The sequence below is a fragment of the Eleutherodactylus coqui genome, chromosome 2 (genome assembly GCF_035609145.1).
Source record: "Eleutherodactylus coqui strain aEleCoq1 chromosome 2, aEleCoq1.hap1, whole genome shotgun sequence".
NCBI lineage: Eukaryota > Metazoa > Chordata > Amphibia > Anura > Eleutherodactylidae > Eleutherodactylus > Eleutherodactylus coqui.
Window position 1 is genome coordinate 94040934 of NC_089838.1, and position 22405 is coordinate 94063338.

The 22405-nt window shown below is 48.8% G+C and overlaps 1 protein-coding gene across 1 annotated transcript in view; it reads left to right on the forward strand.

Annotated features, from left to right (window-relative positions):
- Positions 1-2845: 2845 nt before the first annotated feature.
- The window catches only part of NDFIP1 (Nedd4 family interacting protein 1), a 47052-nt gene continuing 27492 nt past the window's right edge, over positions 2846-22405 (forward strand). Inside the window, exon 1 of the mRNA XM_066591237.1 lies at positions 2846-3039. Coding sequence (XP_066447334.1) covers positions 3004-3039 — 36 coding nt within the window. The 5' untranslated portion in view covers positions 2846-3003. The remainder of the gene's footprint in view (positions 3040-22405) is intronic.

The window sequence follows — 22405 nt, forward strand, 5'->3', positions numbered from 1 at the left end:
GAAGTGCCCCCTGTGAGTACAGTGCTGGGTGCAGGGTCTGTGCAGTGCCCTGGGTGTATGTTGCTGGGTGCAGTGTATGTATGCAGTACCCTGGGTGTAGGGTGTAGCATGTGTGCAGTGCCCTGTGAGTACGGCGCTTGGTGCAGTGCCCTGGGTGTGCGGCGCTGTGTGCAGTGCCCCCAGCGGTGTGCGGCGATCGGTGCAGTGCCCCCAGGTGTAGGATGCAGTGTATGCAGTGCCCCTGTGAGTACGGTGTTGGGTGCAGTGCACCCGGTGAGTATGGTGCTGGGTGTGCAGTGCCCCCTGTGAGTACGGTGCAGGGTGTGCAGTGCCCGTGTGAGTACGGTGCAGGGTGTGCAGTGCCCCCTGTGAGTACGGTGCAGGGTGTGCAGTGCCCGTGTGAGTACGGTGCAGGGCGTGCAGTGCCCCTGTGAGTACGGTGCTGGGTGTGCAGTGCCCATGTGAGTACGGTGCTGGGTGTGCAGTGCCCCTGTGTGTACAGTGCTGGGTGCAGTGCCCTAGGTGTTCGGTGCTGGGTACAGTGTGTGCGCGCAGTGCGCTGGGCATAAGATGCAGTGTGCGTGCAGTGTGCACGCAGTGCCCTGGCTGTACAGCGCTGGGTGCAGTGTGTGTAGTGCCCTGTGAGTACAATGCTGGGTGGAGTGTGCGTGGAGTGCCCTGTGAGTATGGTGCTGGGTGGAGTGTGCGTGCAGTGCCCTGTGAGTACGGTGCTGGGTGGAGTGTGCGTGCAGTGCCCTGTGAGTACGGTGCTGGGTGGAGTGTGCGTGCAGTGCCCTGTGAGTACGGTGCTGGGTGGAGTGTGCGTGCAGTGCCCTGTGAGTACGGTGCTGGGTGCAGGGTGTGCAGTGCCCTGGGTGTATGTTGCTGGGTGCAGGGTGTGTGTGCAGTGCCCTGGGTGTAGGATGTAGTATGTGTGTGCAGTGCCCTTTGAGTACGGTGCTGTGTGCAGTGCCCTAGGTGTGTGGTGCTGTGTGCGGTGCCCTGGGTGTAGGATGCAGTGTGTGTAGTGCCCTGTGAGTACAGTGCTGGGTGCAGGGTGTGCAGTGCCCCCTGTAAGCACGGTGCTGTGTGCAGGATGTGCAGTGCCCTGGGTGTATGTTGCTGGGTGCAGTGTGTGTGTGCGCAATGCCCTGGGTGTAGGATGTAGTGTGTGTGCTGTGCTCTGTGAGTACGGTGCTGGGTACAGTCCCCTGGGTGTGCGGCGCTGAGTGTGAAGTGCCCCCTGTGAGTACAGTGCTGGGTGCACGGTCTGTGCAGTGCCCTGGGTGTATGTTGCTGGGTGCAGTGTATGTATGCAGTACCCTGGGTGTAGGGTGTAGCATGTGTGCAGTGCCCTGTGAGTACGGCGCTTGGTGCAGTGCCCTGGGTGTGCGGCGCTGTGTGCGGCGATCGGTGCAGTGCCCCCAGGTGTAGGATGCAGTGTATGCAGTGCCTCTGTGAGTACGGTGGTGGGTGCAGTGCCCCCTGTGAGTACGGTGCAGGGTGTGCAGTGCCCCCGTGTGAGTACGGTGCAGGGTGTGCAGTGCCCCCGTGTGAGTACGGTGCAGGGTGTGCAGTGCCCCGTGTGAGTACGGTGCAGGGTGTGCAGTGCCCCGTGTGAGTACGGTGCAGGGTGTGCAGTGCCCCCGTGTGAGTACGGTGCAGGGTGTGCAGTGCCCCCGTGTGAGTACGGTGCAGGGTGTGCAGTGCCCCGTGTGAGTACGGTGCAGGGTGTGCAGTGCCCCGTGTGAGTACGGTGCTGGTTGCAGTGCCCGTGCAGTGTCATGAGAGTACGGTGCTGGCTGCGGTGTGTGTGCAGTGCCCCAATGAGTACAGTGCTGGGTGCAGTGTGTGCGCAGTGCCCCCTGGCTGTACGGCGCTGGGTGCAGTGCCCTGTGAGTACGGGCTGCTGGTTGCAGTGCGTGCGCAGTGCCCTGTGAGCACGGCGCTGGGCGCAGTGTGCGCGCAGTGCCCTGTGAGCACGGTGCTGGGTGCAGTGTGTGCGCAGTGCCCTGTGAGCACGGTGCTGGGTGCAGTGTGTGTGCAGTGCCCTGTGAGCATGGTGCTGGGTGCAGTGCCCTGTGAGCACGGTGCTGGGTGCAGTGTGTGTGTGCAGTGCCCTGTGAGCACGGTGCTGGGTGCAGTGCCCTGTGAGCACGGTGCTGGGTGCAGTGTGTGTGTGTGTGTGTGCAGTGCCCTGTGAGCACGGTGCTGGGTGCAGTGTGTGTGTGCGCAGTGCCCTGTGAGCACGGTGCTGGGTGCAGTGCCCTGTGAGCACGGTGCAGTGTGTGTGCAGTGCCCTGTGAGCACGGTGCTGGGTGCAGTGCGTGTGCAGTGCCCTGTGAGCACGGCGCTGGGTTCAGTGTGTGCGCAGTGCCCTGTGAGCACGGCGCTGGGTTCAGTGTGTGCGCAGTGCCCTGTGAGCACGGTGCTGGGTGCAGTGTGTGTGCAGTGCCCTGTGAGCACGGTGCTGGGTGCAGTGTGTGTGTGCGCAGTGCCCTGTGAGCACGGTGCTGGGTGCAGTGTGTGCGCAGTGCCCTGTGAGCACGGTGCTGGGTGCAGTGTGTGTGCAGTGCCCTGTGAGCACGGTGCTGGGTGCAGTGTGTGTGTGCAGTGCCCTGTGAGTACGGTGCTGGTTGCCGTGTGTGTGCAGTGCCCTGTGAGCACGGTGCTGGGTGCAGTGTGTGTGTGCAGTGCCCCTGTGAGCACGGTGCTGGGTGCAGTGTGTGTGCAGTGCCCTGTGAGCACGGTGCTGGGTGCAGTGTGTGTGCAGTGCCCTGTGAGCACGGTGCTGGGTGCAGTGTGTGTGTGCAGTGCCCTGTGAGCACGGTGCTGGGTGCAGTGCCCTGTGAGTCTCCTCCTCGCTGTCTCTCTCCTCCCTCCGCAGGGCAGTGTTATCGTCTCTCTATCATTCTCACCATCTGCTCTCCTCAGCCATTGCCGTCTTGCTCTCGTCGTTCTCGGCTTCCCATCTGGCCTCTGTCCGGGTCATTTCCAGCAGACATGTCGGAGCAGAGCAGCAGCAGCAGATATCAGCAGGTATGGATGCGGCGGGGCGGGAGGCTGCTGGGCGAGCCCCGGGGATCAGCTGCCACGTACTAGGCCGCAGCAGCCCGGAAACCGGGTTACAGCGGCGGCGGAGTGCGCCTTGTATGCGGGGGAGACCCTCAGCTATAGCCTCCATATACACCTCCCCATACATGTCTCCATGACATACACGGGGGGCACTGCGAGCATAGCCTGTATATCATATGGCACATATATCACATAGCTTGTCATATACTGCCGGCAGCTATAGGGGAAGGTCATATACATGGTGCTGGATGTATGGAGGAGCCAGTATATATATATATATATATATATATAGTGGAGTCATTACATCATGTAAGAGCAATAGATTGTTATGGTGTCACATGAGAACACGGGGGGATGTTGTGGCTGCTGATGGCCTTCTGCTACCTATATATATATATATATTAGTGTGTATGTATATATATTAATAATCTTTATATAGTGCCAACGTGGCGCAGCGCTTTTCTATGGTGTGTGTATATATATATATAATATGTGTGTGTGACATCTATGTTATTATATATCCCACATAATATAACGCTGCCAGTTACTGTCATGGTTACTTTTAGGTTACTTGTGTTGCTGTAGGTTCCTTTGGCTTCTTGTGTTAGCGCTGGGGCGGGCGCTGGCGATGTATATTTACATAGCTGATGGTATGGATGTATTTTCCTGTCCGCGTGTATGAGGTCACATGTGAATGGAAAACAATACGAAAACTGCGAACTCTGAGGCTGGATTCACACAGGGCGGATTTGCCGCGGTTCTGCCGCAGCAGATCCGCCCGCGGCCGCTAATCTCGGTTTCAAAAGAAGCAGCATGTCTGTTTACAGACGGTTTTTTGTTTATTTATGTTACGGCCGCGCTCTCCTCTATGGGAGCGCCGGCCGCAACGGAAAAGTATGCGGCCGGACCGCTTCAAAGCCGCCGCGGCTTAAACCGCAGCGGTTCTCCCGGCGGAAATCTCGCGTTTTTTGCTGCGGCCAAACTGCGAGATTTCCGACGGGAATCCGCCATGTGTGAACCCTGCCTGAGACTGACTGGCGTTAACAGAAGGTTTGATTTGATTTGAATGGCCGCAGCCTGATATATACATCAATAGGTCTATAGACGCTTACTATAATGTGCCCATAGGTTACAGTGCACACACGGCGCAGCCTGCTGTATACACAGATCAGTATACAGACGCTTACTATAATGGTCCCATAGGTTACAGTGCACACACGGCGCAGCCTGCTGTATACACAGATCAGTATACAGACGCTTACTATAATGGTCCCATAGGTTACAGTGCACACACGGCGCAGCCTGCTGTATACACAGATCAGTATACGGGCGCTTACTATAATGGTCCCATAGGTTACAGTGCACACACGGCGCAGCCTGCTGTATACACAGATCAGTATACGGGCGCTTACTATAATGGTCCCATAGGTTACAGTGCACACACGGCGCAGCCTGCTGTATACACAGATCAGTATACGGGCGCTTACTATAATGGTCCCATAGGTTACAGTGCACACACGGCGCAGCCTGCTGTATACATAGATCAGTATACGGGCGCTTACTATAATGGTCCCATAGGTTACAGTGCACACACGGCGCAGCCTGCTGTATACACAGATCAGTATACGGGCGCTTACTATAATGGTCCCATAGGTTACAGTGCACACACGGCGCAGCCTGCTGTATACACAGATCAGTATACGGGCGCTTACTATAATGGTCCCATAGGTTACAGTGCACACACGGGGCAGCCTGCTGTATACATAGATCAGTATACGGGCGCTTACTATAATGTGCCCATAGGTTACAGTGCACACACGGGGCAGCCTGCTGTATACATAGATCAGTATACGGGCGCTTACTATAATGGGCCCATAGGTTACAGTGCACACACGGCGCAGCCTGCTGTATACACAGATCAGTATACGGGCGCTTACTATAATGGTCCCATAGGTTACAGTGCACACACGGCGCAGCCTGCTGTATACACAGATCAGTATACGGGCGCTTACTATAATGGTCCCATAGGTTACAGTGCACACACGGCGCAGCCTGCTGTATACACAGATCAGTATACGGGCGCTTACTATAATGGTCCCATAGGTTACAGTGCACACACGGCGCAGCCTGCTGTATACATAGATCAGTATACGGGCGCTTACTATAATGGTCCCATAGGTTACAGTGCACACACGGCGCAGCCTGCTGTATACACAGATCAGTATACGGGCGCTTACTATAATGGTCCCATAGGTTACAGTGCACACACGGCGCAGCCTGCTGTATACACAGATCAGTATACGGGCGCTTACTATAATGGTCCCATAGGTTACAGTGCACACACGGGGCAGCCTGCTGTATACATAGATCAGTATACGGGCGCTTACTATAATGTGCCCACAGGGTTACAGTGCACACACGGCGCAGCCTGCTGTATACATAGATCAGTATACGGGCGCTTACTATAATGTGCCCACAGGGTTACAGTGCACACACGGCGCAGCCTGCTGTATACATAGATCAGTATACGGGCGCTTACTATAATGGTCCTATAGGTTACAGTGCACACACGGCGCAGCCTGCTGTATACACAGATCAGTATACGGGCGCTTACTATAATGGTCCCATAGGTTACAGTGCACACATGGCGCAGCCTGCTGTATACACAGATCAGTATACGGGCGCTTACTATAATGGTCCCATAGGTTACAGTGCACACACGGCGCAGCCTGCTGTATACACAGATCAGTATACGGGCGCTTACTATAATGGTCCCATAGGTTACAGTGCACACACGGCGCAGCCTGCTGTATACACAGATCAGTATACGGGCGCTTACTATAATGTGCCCATTGATTTCTGCCGTGCAAAGAGACCTGCTGAATTAAATGCCCAGCTCCCCCCTGGTGATGAGTAGTGCGCCTGCTGCAGTACTCCGCGCTGGGATAAACCGATACGTCGCTCTACCATTTTTTAACAGGCAGTATGGTGAACATTTGCGCGGCGCACATTTTGATTTTCACTGCAAAAATAACTAAATAAGTCGTTGCTGTTGCAATCCATCGGATCAGCTGATGTCACCACAGGAAAACAGGACTAACCTGCAGCAAGTCCTACAAAGTATACCGCACTATGGTGCAAAGCCCCAGACACCCGGGAGACATCAGTGTGAACAGGGCAGGCAGTGGGAGGTTCTGACCTGGCATATATGGTAACTGTATTCTGCATGTAACCCCCACGCCATTCTGCTGAACCAGCTATACACAACCAGAGCTCCCCGTCACGTATACCGAGGCGGAACATCTAGATATGTTTCCTGCTAGTACTGAAAACCGTCGTCACCACGGAAAAAGTGTGTAAGATAGAAGCTGGCAGCCCCGGCAGACCGCTGTCTTGTCTGCCAGACACTCCTGCAGTGATGCTGCAGTATAAGGGCTTACACAGACTAGCGCTCCCACAAATATGCGCCGCTGCTGAGCGTATTTACGTATGGACAAGTCAAAATCATGTTTTTTAACCATTTAATTTACTTGGCGGTATTAAAAAAAGGAAAATAAGCACGAAAATCCCACTAGGCAAAATAAAACCATTGAAATCAATGGTTAAGTTTCGTCCGTGAACCGGGATAAAATCACGCCGGGCTGTTAAAGCCCTTCCATGGTGGCCAATCGGATGGGTGGATGTCTAAAGTCCACCTCCGTGGGAGCTACTGTCCTGCAATCAGCTGCTGATGCTGTGACCACGGTGCGCGCCCCCCATAGTCTTAGGGCTCTCTCACACGAGCGTTTTTTCCCACGCGGGTTTTGTGCACGTAATACGCGGTAATAAACTTTATATCGCCTTCAACTGTACCTCTCACACACAACGCATGCAAAAAAAAAGAACACGACATGCTCTACCTTGGCGCGTAGTACGCACGCATACAGGCCGAGATTGTGTATGAGGATTTGTCGGCGTGCAGCGGTACGCAATTCATTGCTTGCTCCCCGCATGGGAAATTCGCCCACAGCAGAAAATGCCCACGTGAGAGAACCCTATGGTCAATCTCACACACACCACTTTTCACTGCAATTAGCGCCCCACCCGGAGTGCTGCGCCAATCGTGGTACAATGTTCCATTGATTTTGATGGGGCTTCTCAGACCAGCGCTTGAAAAAATGCCATGATTTTCGAGCGCTGTTTTATTTTTCAGCATTTTTTGAACACAACACATCACCCATCACAATGATGGGGCGCGGTAAAAAGCGCTGTCAAACGCGGTGACATTCGTTCAAAAACGCTGCTCAAAATTGCGGCAAAATTCTGCGGTTCTGAACGTTTAACTGAACACTAGAGATGAGCGAGCGTGCTCGCTCAAGGCTGCTGCTCGAGCGAGTAGCAGTCTTATCGAGTAACTGTACTCGCCCGAGTAGCATGCGGGGTGCGGCGGGGGGAGAGTGAGAGAGATCTCTCTCTCTCTCTTCCCCCCCCCCTGCTCACTCCCCGCCCCCCCCGCATGCTGCTCGGGCGAGTACAGTTACTCGATAAGACTGCTACTCGCTCAAGCAGCAGCCTTGAGCGAGCACGCTCGCTCATCTCTACTGTACACCTAAGGCCACTCTCACTGTGCTGTGTTTTAGGCCGAAATGTCCACTGGTGGATCTCATTTGCGGAATCCGTGCCGGTGACCCGCAAATCAAGCCGCCCATACCGATTCCCGGATTCCGCAGGAAAGCAGGAGGTTGAAAAAAAACCCCCAAATACTCCACTGCGCATGTCGGCGAACACATCCGCAATGAAGAAAATAGAAGACCTGGACAGGTATGCAGTGTCCTCGGCCGCGGGCAGGGTCAGATTCTGCTGCGGGCTCCCGCATGCAGTGTCCGATCCACTTGTGGACATTGAGCCTGACAGCGTTGAGAGCAGCTTTTTCTGCGCGTTGACCTGTGTTTTTATTGCCTGCTACGTGCCGTAACAACGCAGGCAAAGATCGCTGACGATGTCACCATTTTTTGGCTACTTTTATTTAATGTCTTGAACCCCTTTGAAGGGGCTGTCAGAAGTTACTTTTCTTCTATGGCCAGTGTCACAGGGGCGTATTTGTGAAGCACACAAACATTTTGCGCACACAATACCGTGGCGGAATATAACCCATTGATTTCAGTGGGCTCATTCTCAAGCGCAGATTTTGCGTGCACATTCGCATCGCACAAAAAAAAAAAATGCAGCATGCTCTATTTTCCTCCACATTTGCGCAGGAATAGAACACGTCTTGAACTCGTTACACATTTCACTGCTCGGAGGGTCATTGTGTGTTTTTACTTGTACACGACAGTAAAAAATGTACTTGTGCATGCAAATATGCAGTGACTACTCCGCGAAAATGGCACAAATACGCATACGCTCGTGTGACACAGGTCTAAGGCCGCGCTCACACAGATGGGTTTTTATAGCTTTTAGCACAGCGTTTCAAACGCCCCCATTGATTTCAGTGGGCTTCTCAGACGGGTGTTTGAATGCAACATTTCGAACGCCGCAATTTTCGAATGTTGTCTGCTCTAGTTTAGTGCGTTTCAGCGCTTCTTACCCATCATCGTAGTGATGGGGTGCGTTAAACACTGGCTGTAAGACAACTTGCTGCAGCAAAAGCCTTCCCCCTCGGCTACCAGTATTTAAAGCGACCCTCCGGTTTTGGGTCAAAAATCTGTCCTGGGACTGGAGGGTGGATGGGGTATATATATTACCTGGCCTTGATCTTTTCTTCCCTCCTTCTGTTGCACCTGTTCTGGTCCTGTTTTTAGGAGGCCAGGATAGCCGCCAGCATTTTCTAAGTACACTGCTCTGTGATTGGCTAGCACTGATCACCTAAGCAGCACTGACCAATCGCATAGCAGGTATAGTACATTGGTAGTCTAACACTACCAATACACTTAGGGTTATTAGGTAGTCTAAAGATGGCAACAACCATTTTCGTCACCTGAAACAGGCAGAATGGAGGGACAGCTGAGAAGATGAACTACAGGTAACATACACCCTCTAGTCCTGAAACCGGAGGATCGCTTTACCGACATGTCTAGAAAGCTGACAGATCCTTGTTAAATGGTCACTAACCTCTCATCAAACTTGTGCTTCTGTAATATCTAATGTGATAACTAGTAAAAGTGCATATCGGTTTACCTAAAATAGTTAACAAAGTCTGCCAGCAGCACCACCTCCATAGCAAAGTCACTAAACTCTCCAGAGTCTAAAGGACCAAAATAGCCCTTTAAAAAAGAACGCGAGACAACATAAAGATGCAAAAAAATAGCAAAAGTTTAATTTATTCCTCAATCCTCAGCAGCAAATTTCCAACTTTGCCTGACAAAGACCAATAGATCGAAACATTGCTGCTGGGGACGGATGAGGAAATCAAACGTTTGTTATATTTTGCACCTTTATGTTGTCACATGTTCTTTTTTTTCCCTCTTAAATGGTGTGTTTTGTCCTGAAAAATCACTCTAAAGTGCTGGCCACTAGCGGTCTTACTTCCTTTTCATTTGCTGTCCACTGCCTGTTTTTGTGTGAAATCTCTTCAGTAGCAGAGATGCCAAAACGGATTACAGGAAGTGAGGGAAACGGTATTTGCTTGCTGCTGTCTCCTGCTGACCATAGGAGTCTATGGGGTTGGGAGAAGAAGCAGAGAGACTCACACAGAGATATGGCTGCAGCTTCTAGTGTTTTATCTCGCTCTAGTACTGCATTCACACTTACACTGCTCGGTAGTGCTGTATAATGTCCTCCACGATGCTGTTACTTATAAGTTTGTGAGAAAGAGAAAGCAATCTCCTGATCTCCTGTGTATGGGAGACATTGCTCACTTGCGACCCCATTGACCTCACTTAGAATGGATAGTCCCAAGGCTATGTCGAGACTGCTGCGAAGAGTTGCTATATAGGCCTAGCCTAAAGAATGGAGGTGTGTTGAAGACAACTTTACATTCTCCATGATGGAGCTCCTTTTATGCCAGTATATTCCATTTTGTAGGACTTGGAGGTGAACACTGCATTAAAGGGGTTGTCCCGAGGCAGCAAGTGGGTCTATACACTTCTGCATGGCCATAATAATGCACTTTGTAATGTACATTGTGCATTAATTATGAGCCATACAGAAGTTATAAAAAGTTTTATACTTACCTGCTCCGTTGCTGGCGTCCTCGTCTCCATGGTGCCGACTAATTTTCGCCCTCCGATGACCAAATTAGCCGCGCTTGCGCAGTCCGGGTCTTCTTCTTTTCTGAATGGAGCTCCGTGTAGCTCCGCCCCGTCACGTGCCGATTCCAGCCAATCAGGAGGCTGGAATCGGCAATGGACCGCACAGAAGCCCTGCGGTCCATGAAGACAGAGGATCCCGGCGGCCATCTTCAGCAGGTGAGTATGAAGACGCCGGACCGCCGGGATTCAGGTAAGCGCTGTGCGGGTGGTTTTTTTAACCCCTGCATCGGGGTTGTCTCGCGCCGAACGGGCGGGGGGGTTTAAAAAAAAAAAAAAACCGTTTCGGCGCGGGACAACCCCTTTAAGGCTGATTTAATTACAACGATTCTCACTCAAAAAATCGCTCAAAGCCGTCTTTTCAGCGATCATCGTTGTGTGTAACTGCACTGACATCGTGCAGTTTTCGTTAAGTAGTCGCTGATTTGTTCTCTTTCAGCATGCTGAAAGAGAAAGAACAGCCTTATCAGGTGTTCACAGCGGGATACAGCTGATACTATTGTCTCAGCTGTATCCCGCTCTGTGAACACACCCGGGGTATGAAGAACACAGCAGTTCAGCTGTGTTCTGCATACCTTGCACGGAGTGCACATCTGTATACTGAGCTCTCTGTGAACAGCCAGGGTATGAAGAACACAACGGTCCAGCTGTGTTCTGCATACCCCGCTCGGAGCGCTTAGTTGTATAACAGCTGAGCGCTCCGAGAAAAGAACAGCTGGATGCAGAAGACAAGTGGCCCCGCTTGTCTTCTGCATACCCCGCTCGGAGTGCTCAGCTGTATGCCAGACGAGTGCCCTGAGCAGAGAACAGCTGGATGCATAAGACAAGCGGCCCCGCTCGTCTTCTGCATACCTCGCTCGGACGCAAAGTGATCGCTCAACATTTGAGCGAACACGTTGCCATGTAAATGTACTGAACGATTATCGCTCAAAAGTCACTCAAAAGACATTTTTTCAGCGATAATCGTTGTGTCTAAACCAGGCCTTACATATTTCTAGCCGGCTCTCTGGACATCCCTTCTTCTATTCTCTTTATGCCTCGTTTTCTATCATCATCACTCAGGATTCTTCCTCTATGAATGATTAATAGCATCTTGCTCATGCTGATGGCCGTTCTATCTGCAGTTCAGACGTGATCAGCCAAGTAATCTTAGTTTCAGCCTACATTTCTCTTCCAAGGCCATTATTTGTTTCAGAAATCACTGACAACAATTACTTTGTGTTGTCTATGTAAGAGCATTCTTATTAGGCTTTCAGGATAATGATATCATTTGTCCGCTTGTTGATGCTTGATTGCCAATGTTTAGACCAAAGTATTATTAATACTATTGACTGCCGGGCTTGGAGTCAGGTAGGAACTTTCAAAAAGTTTATCCAGGGATTATTCTAACTGCCATTGTGGAGTCGGGAAGGAATTTGTTTTCCCCCAAAATGGGGTAAATTGGCTTCTGCCTCATTGTTTTTTTTTGCCTTCCTCTGGATCAACAAGGGGGGTAGAAACAGTCTGATCTGGAAGGACATTGTCTTTTGAAAGCTTAGCATACAATGTTACTATCTACTAACAACCGGTGGGCATTACTTTGTGATCATAACAGTGTTTGCTGGTGTTGATGGCGTATTGTATGTGGAGAATGCCGCTGTCTGCACTTAAAGGGAAGTTGTCACCTTCTATGAGCAACATAAACTAAATTATGGTGCTGATAGGACAGGTCGCGAGGAGTCTCGGGATGTACTACTTTATACCTACCCGTTCCTGCACTGGAAGTTGGCGTGGACAGTGCAGCAGACTCATCTCTGCAGGCTGTGCACACCCTTCCATAGAGGACAATGTATGTTCGCACTCAACTTGCACTGCACTGTCTTCGCGCCGGTCTCTGAGCTGAATGAGGGATTATGTGCAGACTACATCCCCCACAAACCCCTGCGGCCTCAGCTGCTATGGATACAGCAGTACTCAGTCTGGCAGTTTGTTGCTGGTTGTGTGACAGCTGGACACCTGTGTGGAGGCTCCAATAAATGACACCTCACAAATGTACACATACATAGCTGGTGGTGCATAATGACCAACAGCAATAAAGCATAGTCCTTGCCCACTATTTTCACATCGGTATTAGTGTATCTTGACACTACCACAAGTATAGGTGGAGCCAAGATACAAGGATTTTGACAGGGGGTTGACGCCCCCTGTTACTGATTGGCTGTCCTGCATTTTCCACGGCCTCGCCCTCACAGGTCCTGTAGCCAGCGCCGGCCGCCGTGGAGGAAGGCTGAGAGGCAGCGCTTGGTACTAATGAGCGATTGTGGTGGTCAGCGGAGGTAGGGGAGATCAGTCGGCCTGCACTCTGCAGCGCTGCTGTGCGAGGGAACGCTGACCTGTGGGCGAACTTCAGAATGCTGTGTTGTAGGGCGCATCGGTCACCGCTCCTGACTTCAGACGCACGGAACGGTGAGCTGTGCAGAGCGCCAGCGACAGGGGGGCCATGTTTACTTAAGTTTGCATTTGCTGTCCTTCCGCGGCTCCCCTACACTCCGAGCATGGAAGGGTGAAGGAAGGGTCCACAGGGACAGTCACAGCGGCCCCTTCTAACGCAGCGGAGGTGACAGCTGGCCCAGCAACAAATTCTGTAAGGTGGAAAACGGGCCGGCAGGGACAATGAAAGCGTGGTTGCTTGGACGCCTGCTACACTCAGCGCTGCGAAGAACACCAGGACCTGCGAGCCCGAGAAAAGGGACAATGCCCTGCAGCCAATCATGAACAGGGGCGTCAACCCCCTGTCCAACTTCTTGTATCTTGGCTCCACCAGGACTTCTGGTGGCGTCAAGATATACTAACACCCTTCACATCTCCTGAACGTGATAACATGTCATCTCAAGTGATAATGCCGCCAACACCTGTCCAGCCTTCATCTAATCGTCAACCGTTGTCCAGTGTTCAAACAAATCCCCTCTGTTGTCCAAACATGTCACCACAGAGGGTTCAACGCCGTTGTGAAGCTAATGCAGCTTACATGACACAGCGACAAGCCATGATTTCACCTCAGCCGCCAGCTGAAGTTTGTAAATCTCGTGCAACAGATATGGGAAAGCTACGAGCAAACATGTCTCCTCAATGAGCTGCTGAAGTTCGTAAATTCCGTGCAGCTAATATGTGAAAGCAATGTAGCAGAGCTGTGTGTGTGAGCTGTGCCACCAGAAACACTGGTACTATAATTTCCTAATAATTACTAGTCTTTCTTTTAAAAAAAAAAAAAAAAAAGCAGATTTGTCAGTAACCAGGCTTTGTGTGCCTTTATTTAATGGGCACTTCCAATGTCCTCTCCTTAATTAAAATACCCTTCGCCTGTTAGTTCTTGGAAAACTAATAATAAACAGAGGTTCACTTACTTCCTCTCCCTTTGGATGTTTACTTAAAATGCTTAATGAAAGCCATGGATGGTATGCTTGTGTGTTATTAGTTGTATCGTGTTTGTCGGTAATTGCGATGTGGCACCACGGAATGTGTTGGCACTATACAACTCAAGATTAGTTTTATTTATATATATATATATATATATATATATATATATATTACATTTAATTCTTTTATTTAATCAATCCAGAAATGCAGGTAATTTCAAAGGATTCTCTTCCTTTTTTTGCATCTATATTGCCATCTGGGGAACAATCTCTGCTGCTATATAGTTGTGAAAGCTGACTTTAATTTAAATGGTAATGATCTCCTAGACTTATAATTACAGCAAACACCAGGGATTGCTCATAGCTGCTCCACGGCAGTCAGAGGATGAGTAAATGCTTGGTAACTTCTCTGCATGAAATGAACTGTGTATCTGGAAGTGCAATAAAATGTCCCATTACCCTTTGCAACGATGTATATGTACTGTACAGTCTAAAAACGTGGTAACCTGTGCCAACATAATCCATTATAGCACTTGCTATTATGCATCTGCTGTGAGGATCAGCGAATGTACATCCCCTATACCACACAGACTGGTTTGGGCCAGATCCATAGGTGACACCTGAGTTATCCCAGTCTTTGCCCTTTAACTCCACAACTATGCCCTACTCTCCCCCCAAAAATGATGGAAACGAATGGAAACCTGGTCAAATGAAGATTAACGGGGACCCCGTTGACTCATTGAAGTCAATGGTATTGTTCAGGGTTCTGGAAAGGTGCAGTACATTGTCACCAAGTTTTCTCTCTCTGCTTACTTCTATTGTCTCCTGCCCAGGTAAGCAGTGCCAGAGGCCTCTTGTAGTCATCGATCCAATACTTGCATAAATGACGTATTAACTTTTGTGCCAAGTTTGGGTTTGCCGATTGTCTTTGCTTCTATCTTTCGGGCAGCGATAGAGTATTGAGACAGAAGTGCTATCATCCAGGGGGTCTTCTACGTCTTTAAAGACCAAGGGCTTGGCACTCGGTGGATACATGTGGTGGACTTCCTTTGTACCCTTCTTTTACAGCACGTCGTGCCCAGAAATGCCACCCCACCATTTGGGTTTTCGCTGTGTGCCAGACTATTGATCTGAATGGCAGAAGCAATGGACGTGTTATAGCAGATCCAACTAGAAAGATGGAAGGAAGCAGAGATGAGACGCCTCACCAAACACAGAAGCCTTATGGGATTAAAGACATTTCTGGCATTATTGATATGATGTGCCATAAATGACCAATTGATGGGGAGCCCCTGACTATAAGCTATAATACAGTGTGCCTGTGTATATATGTCTCTGTAGGCAATTGGTCGACCAGTTTTTGTGACCATTAGTGGTCGATATGCCAAGAACTTCTACCGTATTTATTATTAGAGGGGGTGCTATTACTGCCTTAATTTAATACCATTGCATAAAGCAGGAAGGCCAGGATGCCCATGAGTTTTGATCACCATGGGGTAAGTAATTAATTAATGATACATTGAATAATCTCAGTAATGCTACCTTAAAACAAGCTTTTGCGTGAACGATCAGAGTTAAACTGGCGGCATTCATGTGCCAGTTATCCTTCCACATTACATCGTGGCGAAGGGAAACGTGATAATGCAGAGTTATGGAGGTAGCAGGTAGAGAAATGCAGAATGCCTAGCTGTGCATTTCTAAAGCAGTCATGTACCATCACAAGCAAAGCCACCCAGTGTCCCTTCGCCTAAAATGTCATTATAGTCATACTTCAAAATCAGTCCTTCAAAGTTATTCCTATGCAATATTACTACAGCAGTAACCAGCGCCTGTTATATTGTCAGACTTTGTATTAGTAAATGGAGCAGTGCACAAAAACACTGGGAAATAGAAAAGCCTGGCTATAAATAGTTGGCCGTGCTAATCTCCGAGCAGTAAGATATCCCATTTAAAGAACCCAGCAGGGCTTGGCAGCGGTCCACCTAGAGCTGCCGGGGCTTTGTCCTTTGGCGGGGTTGTATCTTGTTGTGCCACTCCGAGGCAACAAATCGGTTAAAGTGAACCTCATTAATTCTATCGTGGACAAGTCGCCGTTCATAAGCCTCCAGAATATGGACATGCTATACGTAAAGCCCGAAGAGACAAACCGGTGAAGCAAGAGTCATTTCTGCGTACAAAGAATGGCTTACTGCCCATTTATATGTAACCTTTTTATTATCATCCTAGTTATTCCCATTGTTAGATTGACCATATTGTTTCATCATAGGAAACCTGTAAGGCCGGTGGCACACGACCGGATTCGAAGAGCAGAATACCGCAGATCGTCACCCGCATGGACAATCTGCTGTATACCATATCCATTAAAAGAATAGAACATATGCTTGTCTGAGAACAGCGATTGCCATTTCTGCGATCGGAAATAAAACCGCAGCATGTTCTATTTTTGTGCGGATTCCGCATGGATAGCGACGATGTGGGAAAAACAAAGATTGAAAAAACAAACCTGTACTGCGCATGACAGACGTCGAGCCGCAGTACAGGAGAAGGTGGGTACGTAGGGTTGCCGGTCGGAGATGGATTCCACCGCCGCATTATTTTCTGTTTGGTGTGTTGACACAGAGCTATAGTTGACATACTGGCGGAATCGGGAATTCGGAGCCTCGATTCTGCAGAATTATCGGATTCCGCGGTGTTCTTGGGCCTTCCTTTTGCCTAGTTGCAGTCAGCGATTACCAGTCTAAGGCCTCCTGTCCACGGGTGATATTTCACTGTGTTATCCGCAGCAATAATCCGCATGTGGGTAATGCATGAAACGCGTTTCATAGTATTACTATGGAAAGAGCAGCCAGATGTACCTGAGCGGAAATCAGCAGCGATTTTCCGCTTGCGTATAAAAATCGTGGCTTGCTGTGTTTTTCTGCAATGAACCTATTATTATGGGAAATCGTGGTGACTTTAGTGTTCTCCCGTGGCTGGAAAATTCGCTGCATTAAAATGTAACACCCGTGGAGAGGTTACCTAACTAGTTACAGGTAGGCTTTGAACAAGGACTTGCAATAGAAGGGTTGAGATAAAGACCTGGGCTAGAGATTGTGCCAGCCTGTAGGACTGGTTCTTGCGTCGATGAGCATTACTTCCCGGTACTGTTCCAAATATATTGTACCCGGCATACGGGCGAGGGCTTTACTGACGGTGCTGGCCCGAATACAAGTATTTGTTCTTGTTAAATTTCTGTTACTCCGACTAATAAAGAAATAGTTTGAGCAGCGATGTCCAGCAGAATCGTTTATAACTTTTCCTCTGAGTTCCCAGTATACTGCCACAACCAGCAAGCGAGGCCTACCACTGAACTGGTTTGGCCTGATCCCAGTCATGACGCTTTGTTGGCACCTGCTCCTACCAACGTGGACCAGGATGTGTAATGACACTACAGGAGCTGGGCCTCTCTCCCCCCGAGGTGCTTCTCCCGGCCCAAGCGGCCATTTTTTTTGCTTAGGAAGTACCCAGCCTGCTCCCCTCCACCACCTTTCAGTGGCAAGCATTTCCTTGTTATAATTCAGTGATGTAGGTCAGACTCCACTTTCATGTAGAAATCGATCTCCACCAGTGTTCTAGCGAACCTTCGGTTACCTCCACTTATGCTGGTGTACCACGGATCCTCGGGTCCCCCTTTGGTCTTCTATTGTGGCCACAGTGCTACGCTGACTACCCGATACACATTGTACATTGGTAGTTTAAGACCTTATGCACTGTTCTGATTGGTCAACTAATCCGAAAGCTGCATAAAGTGTCTCACATTACGGATGTACAGGGTCGTTAGTAAGAGGAGTCCTACTACCACGTTGGAAGATCAAAGGGCCCCCAATGACTGGCGGATCTGTGGCACAAATGTAGGACGGCAGGTAATATTTCTACCCCCAGATTGGGTCATGACACCCATTTCTACAGAAGTCCATTGTTCTGTTTTTTCCCCCAAGATGACTGATAATGCATCTGTCGGGATTCCCTTGTTTTACTGGTTAGTATAGTAAAACATCCCACTGCGTACCGTCCATCAAAAACCTAAGGAAACCTGGCAGAAAAGGAGGTGTGATCAGATCTTCACATGTTTTATGGGGGGCAGCTATCTCCACTCTGTAAAGGTTCGGACCTCGGTGATGGTCAATACATGGTATGGGCAGACTGGACAGAGTAGACAAAGCTCCTACAAATTAGCTTTAAACCCCTTCAGGACCTGGGTGTTTTGGCCCAAAAGTACCAGACACTTTTTAGGGATTTTACCCATTTCGTGGTTTTACTGCCCTATTATTTCGTAGTTTTTTTTTTTGCTTCAGCTAGCAAAATTTTTTTGCAGTGTTTTTTTTTCTGTGACATATAGGGCTATTTTTTAATATATATTTTCACAATTTTCCCCCTGCTTTTATTGCGTGTAAAAAATAGTATAGTTATTTTTAAAATTAGTATATTCACGCTAAAATAAAGTACAGGAATGTGGCCCTCATTTTTCCTCCGCATGTTTTGGCATATCATTTGCATAGTCTCGGATTACAGGCCGCATTGGGTGACTGTTTAGGTTGGCGGTGGGTCATTTGTTTTTTCATGGATATATTTTTATTTTATTCTGTTATTTCTTTGAACTATTTTTTTCTACATTTATGTTCTCCATGACGTTTTATATGACCTCTGGGGGTCATTCACGTTGTCTTTTTTTCTTATTTCACACGTTTCCACTATAGCTGGGGCATCCATAGGAGCTTCATTTATGAGCAGAATCCCCCTTGACTAACGACCGAGGACCCGACCTGTTCTGCTACACTGCAGGAGCTTTAATCCCTCACCGTATTTTTACGATCAGCCAGGATTAAAGCCCGGGCCAAGATTTTTGGCTTGTTTCAGCTAAATTTTGTGTAAGTTCTTATTTTATGGCTGGAGAAAAAAAGTCAGGCCAATTGTCATTAGCTCCTAAAGTGTTGTATATATTTGAGGTAAGGACTGTGCACACCGGCATTATGGTTTTACTTAAAGGGGTTGTCCCGAGGCAGCAAGTGGGTCTATACACTTCTGCATGGCCATAATAATGCACTTTGTAATGTACATTGTGCATTAATTATGAGCCATACAGAAGTTATAAAAAGTTTTATACTTACCTGCTCCGTTGCTGGCGTCCTCGTCTCCATGGTGCCGACTAATTTTCGCCCTCCGATGGCCAAATTAGCCGCGCTTGCGCAGTCCGGGTCTTCTCCTCTTCTCTATGGGGCTCCGTGTAGCTCCGCCCCGTCACGTGCCGATTCCAGCCAATCAGGAGGCTGGAATCGGCAATGGACCGCACAGAAGCCCTGCGGTCCATGGAGACAGAGGATCCCGGCGGCCATCTTCAGCAGGTGAGTATGAAGACGCCGGACCGCCGGGATTCAGGTAAGCGCTGTGGGGTTGTTTTTTTAACCCCTGCATCGGGGTTGTCTCGCGCCGAACGGGGGGGGGGGTTTAAAAAAAAAAAAAAACCCCGTTTCGGCGCGGGACAACCCCTTTAATAAGGGTATGGATGGAACCTGTATTCTTATTAACTCCATTGACTTGAGGGCTCTACTACTTGAAATGGCAAAAGTAGGACTGCAAGATGTTCTAATCTTTCTGTCAGCGATCCCAGAAGTCCATCATGAAACCATGTAGTCAGTCTAAACATAGCTATAGGTCCACAATGTTTCATCTTGACATCGATTTGATGTCAAGATGGCGGATAAATGTTTGATCTCTTGGGGTTCGACCACTGGGACCTTCAGGGATCCTGAGTGGGTGTTCTAAGTCCTCCATGAAAATGGAGAGGTGATGTGCCCGTGTAACTACCACTCCGGTCATTCCTATAGGGTGCAGGGAGATAGATGCGCTCGGCAATCTTCCACCATCCCATAGAAGTGATTGAAGCGGTGGTCACGCATGGTACTTTCCCTCCAATTTCATGCATGATTTAGGTGTGTGGATCTTGGGATCGTTGGCGATGCCAGCTTTCAGACCCTCAGTAATCCGATATTTATCTTCTGTTCTGTGGTTTAGGGATACACGTTATTAGTGGAAACATCCCTTTAAAGGCTGTGCGTACCTTTTCTTGCATTGATCCATGCACACTGGCGTGTAAATACTCCATTTAGCTATTCAAAAGAAAAAGCTTGCAGCACGCTCTATTACTCTGCGTACCACGAAGCCTGAGCCCTGTACATTGGTATGAGCTGTGTATGAAGCACTGTCCATACACAATACATTGCCTATGGACAGCGTCTTCATGCGCATCCCCTGCTCTGAAACAGAGGGGGAATTAAAAAAACAAAAATCACGCTGCACGTGTCAGTGCACATGTGATATGCGGGCATGTGCATTCCCATACACAGTCTCTGCCGGCGGAGCATATGGTTAAAGAATGGGTAAAACATTTTGGGGGGACTTGCAGCTTTTTACACATACGTCCGTGGATATGAGCCCTAATGGTCTTTTTACACAGGACGAGCTTCCAGGCAAACTATGCCCAACATTTGTACCAGTGATGCTTACGCCTGAGCTGATATAATTGGCATCACTCACAGCGCTGCTGGCGTGGAGGTGGAGTGGGCCGGGGATCGTCCTCCCACCCCACCTACCCCATCCATTCATAATAAGCAGACAGTCATTCAAAAGTGAATGCTGTTTACACTGAATGACACGTCGTAGAGTTGTCTGCATGCAGAAAGTCTGAAATAGTCTAGAAGCAATTTTAAGTTGTGCGAAAACCCCATTAACCTCTTCAGTGGTAGGTTTATTATTACCATGTAAATGCCTCACGGGGCAGGTTTTTTAAATGAGTCAACAATGCAATAAAAACCCCGGAAGATTTCAGATGACAGCTCAGTGCTCTGCACATTTCAGCACTAGAGCTGTCCATGGAAATCTTCCAGGGTTTAACTGCATGGTCAGTGCAGCAAGTCCCAGAGATTTTCCGGGCGTGCCACTAAAGGGGTTAAGAGGTGCGGGTCGTTCACCGATTTTCCTGGCCATCCGCTGTGCAGGAAGTTGGAACGTCGCCCCATTAACTTAAGTAGGGTTGCGGTCCCCTGCCATTTGGGTGCTGAAAACTATTGCTGGGACCTCTATCCCTCTGCTTTCCATGTTTTCCATTGTAGTTGGGATTAACAAAAGTGACAGTATCTTTCCATAAACGGGGCCACTCTTGTCCGTGGGCCGTGTCTGGGATTGCAGGTCTTTCCAATGTAAGTGAATGGCGCTCAGCTGCAGTACTAGGCACCGTCAGTGGATAAGAGTTGGCGCTGTCTACTGGAAAAGGGGGACACTGTTTTTCTTGTAATCCTGGACCCTCTCTTAAAATCCTTTACATAATGTAAGCTTTTTCTGCTACCACACCACTCTCCCCCACCGCCAGGAAGTCACATGTGTGCAGCCATATCTGGCCTCTCGTATGGTACTTCCTTATTTTGAGCTTTGTCAGTTATGGCATAGAAAGGTCAGCTATGAAGCATCGCTTGTCCGTATCCAGCAGTCATGATGGAAAGAGCTGAGAGCAACAAAATCTTCTTTCTCCGCTACCCTTTAATCTACCCTCATCTTTTTTTTGGGGGGGGGGGGGGGGGCGATCACTATAACTTGGTTATAGGGCGGTGAGCATGTTATAATATAACTTTATAGTATGTTACATCTTCTGTACCATTGCAGGGGGCAATCTCGTCATTGAGCTATATAATCCTGTATACTGGTATATTCATATAGACATGATATAATTATACAGTATGTACTATAAAAAGAGAACCCAGTTGGGTACATAAAGTTCATAGTTCTAATGTGAAGTTCACTCTTCTGCAAATATCTTACATAACACCTTTCCAGTGAGAGGATTAGCACATTGGTTAACGGGCCTGGCAGGCATGAGGACCAGGTTCTGTCACAGCTGGTAACTTTTATAGGTTGTATGGGGAAGTCGCTTATAAAATAATATAGCGCAATTAACTCATCTAAACTTTTAGACATAAACTTTCAAAACTTTTTCTCCATGTTCAGACCGCGATATTTCTTATTAATTAGGAAAATTGTTCCTCCACTCCTTGACCGTCTTTTCTTTCAACCTTTCTGTAATGTTAATTGCTGAAGGGCCGCGGGTCGGACGGCTTCCATTGCCTTTAATGGAAGCCGTCTGCATGGAATCCGCGTAAAAATAGAACATTTTTCTGCGAGCTTGTGTGAGCGGACATGTGAATGTTCTATACTTGCTAATGGATGCGGAATGCCGTGGATCGTCCATGCGGGTAACGATCAAATCTGCAATAGTTTTAAAAGCTTGCTGTAACATCCTCTCTCTTTATTAACCATTAACGGGTACTTTGTTTCTCCTACTGCTCTACAGGCTGGAGGCCCATTTACACACAGTGATTATCGCTCAAAATTCTTCAAACTATGACATTTGAGTGATAATCGTTTACTCTTTTTTTAAGGTGAGCTTAAAGTTTATTGTTCAGCCGGAGAGTGATAACAGGGACCGCACGCTGTGTTCTCAGCAGGAGCCAGGAGATTACATTGTATTCTGCTGACAGCCTGTGCGAGAACAATGGAGCTGTGTGCAGAGCTCAGACCACATGCTGTGCTCTGCAAACAGTTCCCGGAGGCCCTTTTACACGTAAATGAAGCTGATAAAGTGTTAATAGACATTAGTGTCTATTAACACTTTATGCAAAG